At 52.4% G+C, this 6,560-nt stretch overlaps 1 protein-coding gene across 1 annotated transcript; it reads right to left on the bottom strand.

Annotated features, from left to right (window-relative positions):
* Positions 1-2,688: 2,688 nt before the first annotated feature.
* LOC140175698 (uncharacterized) lies at positions 2,689-6,216 on the bottom strand. Its single transcript, XM_072204235.1, has 2 exons — positions 3,567-6,216; positions 2,689-3,458 (listed from the first exon to the last, which is right to left on the bottom strand). The coding sequence occupies exons 1-2, from the start codon at positions 6,214-6,216 to the stop codon at positions 2,689-2,691; spliced, it is 3,420 nt and encodes a 1,139-aa protein (XP_072060336.1).
* Between the last annotated feature and the right edge of the window lie 344 nt (positions 6,217-6,560).

Raw genomic sequence — 6,560 nt, 5'->3', positions numbered from 1 at the left:
GAATCTACTGGGAAGGCTAACAACGAGCTAAAGAGTGAAGTTGAGACTCTCCGGGAGCAGTTGACCCAATCAAATGAGAAACTTGACGCCGCCGAGAGAAAGCTACTGCTCCCGAGAAGAAAGCTGCGACTGCGGAGAAGAAGTTAGAAGAATCGGCTGCCACGGTTTCTCGTCTTGTCGATCGTGAAATGACTTTGGAGAGCCAGGTCGGCGCGGCGCAGAAACGGGTGGCCGACATAGAGAAGGAAAAGCAGGCCATGGAGGCCGAATTGGCAACGTGGAAAGCTAAGTATAAAGACGTCGTGAAATAGGGGAAGGGTGCGATTTTGGCGACCGAGGAGGCTCTTAAAGCTCAGGTCAAAATAATTGCTCCCGAGTTTGACACGTCGGCGATTGGTGTTCTCAAAATCATCAAGGACGGCAAAGTTGTCGACGTCCCCAAGAAATGAATCCTCTGTTTAAAACTTTTGTTTAGCCGTTTTACTTTGGCTTGTGAACAATTTGACTTCTTAGTCGTTTGCCCGTATTGGCGTAGTAAACTTTTTCTCGTTCGTCTGATTGCGTTATCGTTTCTATTAACCGTTTTTGGTTTATAGTCGTCGTTTATATCAACGGCTCGTGGCCTTTCGCGTGGTCATTTATTACAACGGCAGTTGACGGGCTCCCGGGGTGATCAGTCCTGGGGTTGCGCGTCGTCGTTGGTCATGATGAGATGGTTTATCTGGAAAACAGGGAGACAAAACAGGGAGACAAGATAGGAGAGAAAATTTGCACAAGTATATCTTATTCGGTAACCATATAAAGGACTCGTAGGTCATTATGAAAAGTTCAAATTCGCAAATTAACTACTTAGCTAGATTAGTCGGCATGTCGGTCCGTCCGCTAGGAGTAGAATCTTCTAAGGTTGTCCGCGTTCCATGTCCTTGGGACTTCCTTGCCATCAAGCCTTTCTAACTTGAAGGCACCTTTTCCCATCACTTTTTTGACTCTGTAGGGGCCTTCCCAGTTTGCCGCTAGTTTGCCTGCTCCAGGGGTCGGTGGGCCGATATCATTCCGCCTCAGGACGAGATCGTTCGGCTCGAATTCCCTCTTGAGCACTTTGGTGTTGTAGCGCAGAGCCATTCTTTGTTTTAGCGCTGTTTCTGTCAGATGGGCCATTTTCCTGGCTTCATCTATCAGGTCCTTTTCCACGGTTTCCTCTACTCCTTTCAAAAGTAACCACGAGCTCGGTTCACCGATCTCCACAGGTATTACTGCGTCCATCCCGTATGTTAGCCGGAAGGGAGTTTCCTTGGTAGAGGATTGCTCAGTTGTTCGGTAGGACCAGAGAACCGATGCTAGTTCGTCGGCCCAAGCACCCTTTTTATTATCCAACCTCTTCTTCAGACCTGAAAGGATAATCTTGTTGGCGGACTCCACCTGTCCATTCGTCTGGTGGTGTTCTACCAAAGAGAACCTTTGTCTTATACCCAGGCCGTTAAGGAATTCCGTGAACTTTTTGTCAGTAAATTGCGTGCCGTTGTCTGAGATGACGACTTCTGGTATCCCAAATCGTGTTATCACTTGCCTCCACATGAATTTCCTGCAATTGGACGAGGATATGCTAGCTAGTGGTTCGGCCTCTATCCATTTGGTGTAGTAGTCAATTGCGACTATGAGGTACTTGACTTGTCCCGGGCCGACTGGGAAGGGCCCTAAGAGGTCGACTCCCCATTGAGAGAATGGCCGGGAGGTCGTTAGCAAGCTTAACTCGGAGGCCGGCGCCCTGGCGAAGTTGGCATTCTGTTGGCACTTTACACATTTTTTGACAAACTCCTTGGAGTCTGCCATCATTGACGGCCAATAGTATCCGGCTCGGATTAATTTCCTCGCTAAGGCCTTGCCTCCGATGTGGTGCCCACAGCAGCCTTCATGGACTTCCCTGAGGACGTAGTTCGTCTGGTCGGGGTGTAGGCACTTCAGTAGGGGCTGGTTGAGCCCTTTCCTGAACAGCTGTCCTTGGATGACGGCGTATTTGGCTGCTTCCCTTCTCAATTTTACCGCGTCCTTTTCGTCGTTAGGGAGTTTGCCGTGTTCTAGGAAGTTGGTGATGGGGTCTAGCCATGAAGAGCCTAGGCTTGTCATGTGCAGTGTGACCGCTGGTTCTCTCGTCATACCTTGAATGAGAGACTGGTTGCCTTCTCCCGGCTTCGTGCTGGCCAACTTTGATAGGAGGTCTGCCCGTGTGTTCCTTTCTCTAGGTACGTAATGGATCGTGACCTCTTCAAACTTTTGGCTCAAACTTTTAACTTTTTCCAAGTACTTTTGTAGCAATGGGTCTTTGGCTTGGTAGCTCCCGTTTACTTGGGAGGTGACGACTTGGGAATCGCTGCATACTTCCAGTCTTCTTGCTCCGACTTCCGCTGCTAGGGTTAAGCCTCCTATAAGGGCTTCATATTCTGCCTGGTTGTTCGAGATGGGAAATTCGAATCTGACCGACTGTTCGTATACAACCCCAATCGGGCTTTCCAGGATGATCCTGGCACCTCCAAAAGTCTAGTTGTAGGCTCCGTCCACATGGAGCTTCCACCGTGTACTCACTTCTTCACTTGGATCCCCTGTTACTTCTACTAGAAAATCTGCCATCGCCTGCGCCTTGATGGCTTGCCGGGGTTCGTATCGTATATCATACTGGGAGAGTTCGATGGACTAAGTCATCATTCTTCCCGCCAGATCGGGTTTTTGAAGTACTTGCCGGATCCCTTGGTCCGTTCTGACGACAACTTGGTGACTTTGGAAGTACTGCTTTAACCTTCGTGAGGAAGTCAAAAGTGCTAGGGCTAGCTTTTCCAACTTGCTGTACCTTAATTCTGCTCCTTGCAAGGCCCTGCTTATGAAATAGACCGGCTGTTGAGCTTTTCCATCCTCCCGCACCAGAACTGCAGCCAGGGCTTCCCCCGTTATAGCGAGGTATAGGTATAGTGGTTCCCCGTCCTTTGGCTTCCCGAGGACGGGTGGTGCCGCCAGGATTTCCTTGAAGTTCCGAAAGGCCTCTTCACATGCGGGTGTCCACTCGAACGCCATCCCTTTCTTCATGAGGTTGAAGAATGGCAGGGCCTTTGTTGCCGAGGCTCCGAGAAACCGGGATAATGAGGTCAACCGCCCTGCCAACCTTTGGACGTCCTTGATGCAACCCGGGCTCTTCATCTGGAGTATTGCCTGGCATTTCTCTGGGTTAGCTTCTACCCCTCTCTGAGTTATCATGAATCCCAAAAACTTGCCGGCTTCCATGGCGAAGGCGCACTTGAGGGGATTTAGCCTCATGCCGTGTTGCCGGAGAGACATGAAAAGCTTTCCCAGATCCTTTATGAGGTCGTCAGGTTGCGTTGTCTTTGCGAGAATATCGTCGACATAGACCTCCACTGTCTTGCCTATCAGATCGTGGAAAATCTTGCTCATAAGTCTTGGGTATGTCGCCCCTGCATTTTTCAGGCCGAATGGCATCACCCTGTAACAAAAGGTTCCTCCTGGCGTTATGAACGCCGTTTTGTCTTTGTCTGGACGGTGCATCGGTATCTGGTTATAACCGGAGTAGGCATCCATGAAGCTTAGATAGCGGTAGCCCGCCGCCGCGTCGACGAGTGCGTCTATGTTAGGAAGGGGGAAACAATCCTTAGGGCATGCCTTGTTAAGGTCAGAGTAGTCTACGCACATTCTCCACTTGCCATTGTGTTTTTTCACTAGGACTACATTTGAGAGCCACGTCGAGTAGTCCACTTCTCGTATGAAACCTGCTTCCAGGAGGCTGGCCGTTTGCCTGGCCACCTCCTCTGCCCTTTCTGCCGACATCTTTCTCCTTCGTTGCGCTACCGGGCGTGCTTCCGACCTGACAGCCAGATGGTGTGACATGATTTCTGGATCTATGCCTGGCATGTCGGCTGGTGTCCAAGCGAACAAATCCCTGTTGGCCCTTATCATTTCGATCAGGGTCAATTTTAACTCACGTGGCAGGTTCTTATTGATGAACGTGAACTTCTCTTCCGTGTCACCGATCACAAATTTTTCCAGATCCCCTTCCGGTTCTGGTCTTGGTTTGTCGTCTACTCTGGAGTCCAGGTCGGCTAGGAACACACCGGATGCTTCTCTGGATTTCCTTCTCAGGGATAAGCTGGCATTATCGCATGCGACTGCCGTCTCAAGATCCCCTCTTAAGGACCCTATGGACCCGTCGTCGGTAACGAACTTCATGACTAGCAGCTTAGTGTTGATTATCGCTTCAACATCGTTTATCGTCTTTCTTCCCAAGATGATGTTGTAGGCGGTGGAATCTCGGAGGATTACGAACTCGGCCATCGCCGATCTTCGGCCTTGGGCTTGCCCTACCGAGATCGGTAGGGATATTACTCCGTCCGGTTTGATGAAGTGGTCGCCCAACCCAATAACCCCATGTTGGTGGGTCGTCAGGTCAGCATCCTTTAGCCCTAATGCGTCAAACACGTTGCGGAACATGATATTTGAATCGGCTCCTGTGTCGACAAGGATCCGTTTGACGAGGCCGGTTCCCACTCTGGCCGTAATGACCATGGGGGGGTTTTCCGGGGCGTCGTTGAACCATTGATCTTCCGGGCCGAAAGAAATGGAGGGAGGCTTCTTAGAGCTTGGCACCGGCGGGGAGGAGACCGTCAAGACCTTAGCATCTTTCTTGTGTGCCGACCGGGATTTTGGCGCGACATTTTTGGCTGTCACCACGTTTATCACGGTGAGGCCGTGGTCCCTTTCTTCGGGCTCTTGTCGCCGTTTGGCCGAGTGGGTCTTGCCTTCCTCATCTTGGTCGCGGTAGCGCCTCCTCGGTTCTCTGATGAGGTGAGAGAATGTTGCTAGTTTACCTTCTCTTATCGCTTGTTCGAGTGCATCTTTCAGGTCGAAACAGTCCTGCGTTTGATGGCCATAACCCTTGTGGTAATCGCAATAGAGGTTCTTGTTTCCTCCCGTACGGTCCTTGAGCGGTCGGGGCTTCGGCAGAATTCCCTTCTCAGCTATTTGCTGATAGACTTCCACGATGGGGAGAGTGAGTGGGGTGTAGTTAGTGAATTTCCCGACCCGAGGGAACGGCCTGGGTGCCTTGTTTGGTGCCTCCTCCCTGGCTTGCTCCTTTGCTCTCTCTCCGTTACCGGGTTGCCGAGCTTGGTTGTAACCGGACTGCCGTTTATTGGCAGCCACGACTCGGCTGACTTCCTCATCATTTATATACTCCTTGGCCACCGTCTGGATCTCGTGCATCGTCCAAACTGGTTTCGTGGTAAGGTGCTTCCGAAAGTTTTCGTTGAGGAGGCCGTTCGTCAGGCAAAGGCTGGCCACCGAGTCGGTTAAGCCGTCGATTTCCAGGCATTCGTCGTTGAACCGATCCAGGTACTTTCGGGTCGGCTCTCCTTGTCTTTGTGTTATCCCCAAAAGGTTGATTGGGTGCTTTTCCTTTGCTATTCGCGTCGTAAACTGGGCCAGGAACGCACGACTGATGTCCGATAAGCTGTAGATGGATCCCTGCGGGAGGCCGTTAAACCACTTGATCGCGGGTCCCGCCAGGGTCACCGGAAAAGCTCGGCACCTTACCTCGTCCCCCACCCCCTCTAGGTTCATCCTTGCCTCGAAAGCTGTGAGATGTTCTAGGGGGTCTTGAGTTCCGTCGTACCTCATGTCCGTTGGTTTGTCGAAGTGTTTCGGCAACCGGACTTCGAGGATGGAACGGTGGAATGGGGTGGCGCCCATTATCACAGGTTGTCGAGTCCTCCCGGACCTTCCTTCGCTGTTCTCGCGATCACGTGTCGTGCGGCGCGTCTCTCTGCCACGGGAGTAGATGATGGTGTCGTTTCGTCTTCTCGGGATTGGGGACTCTTCCCGGGTGCTCTCCGCTTCCGTTCGGGATGCGGAAGTGTGTCGCTGGCGGCTCCGGTGGGAGTCTCTCTCTTGGCCCTCGAGGGACGGGGTGTAGCTGGGGTCGGTGCTTCGCCCGTCGCGCTCTTGGTCGGCTAACTGTCGCTCCAAATTTTGGACCCTGTGTCGTAGCTCCTGCATTATTATGGCGCTGTCGCCGCCCGTTCCCCCGAAGGGTCGTGCCCTCGTGTGCTGTTCAGTGAGTTGTCGGGGGGACCTTCGCCGACCTCTCAACGAGGCGACAGAGGCTGCCCCCTCCGCTCCGGCTCCCCGGCCCTGATCGCCAGGGCCCTGCACAGCGTCCATTAAGGAAAAATCCCCACAGACGGCGCCAATGTTCGGTAGTCAGTTTCCGGACTGGTCGGGTGATGGTTAATGAGAGCGAGGATTCCTCAGTCGCGATTGTGTAGGGCTCCGGTTGGCCGTGAAGCCGAGCACTTGTTGTGAGAGAAAAAGGGGGGTGCCACCTGCAAAGACACTCCGACGATCTAGTCAGTCTGTGCGCAGGTGGAGGGATATTAGGTGAAAAGGTGACGTACCTCGAGGGAAGGGCAGGTCCTTCCCTATTTATATCGTGTCAGAGGTGGGCCCTACGAGGACAGACCAACCTTCCTCGAAGCTTCCTCACAGCTGTAGCGAGGAGCTGTCAG

Source organism: Arachis hypogaea, chromosome 10 (genome assembly GCF_003086295.3).
Source record: "Arachis hypogaea cultivar Tifrunner chromosome 10, arahy.Tifrunner.gnm2.J5K5, whole genome shotgun sequence".
Lineage (NCBI taxonomy): Eukaryota > Viridiplantae > Streptophyta > Magnoliopsida > Fabales > Fabaceae > Arachis > Arachis hypogaea.
The sequence above is the reverse complement of the archived record's forward strand: the minus strand, read 5'-3'. Positions and strand labels throughout refer to the sequence as shown.

Bases quoted from the DNA above. Each gene is read 5' to 3' on its own strand.
- LOC140175698 (XM_072204235.1), bottom strand. From the start codon at position 6,216: ATGGACGCTGTGCAGGGCCCTGGCGATCAGGGCCGGGGAGCCGGAGCG. The intron at 3,459-3,566 runs GTTATAACCAGA...TGAAAAATGCAG, and splicing joins CTTCATGGATGCCTACTCCG to GGGCGACATACCCAAGACTT.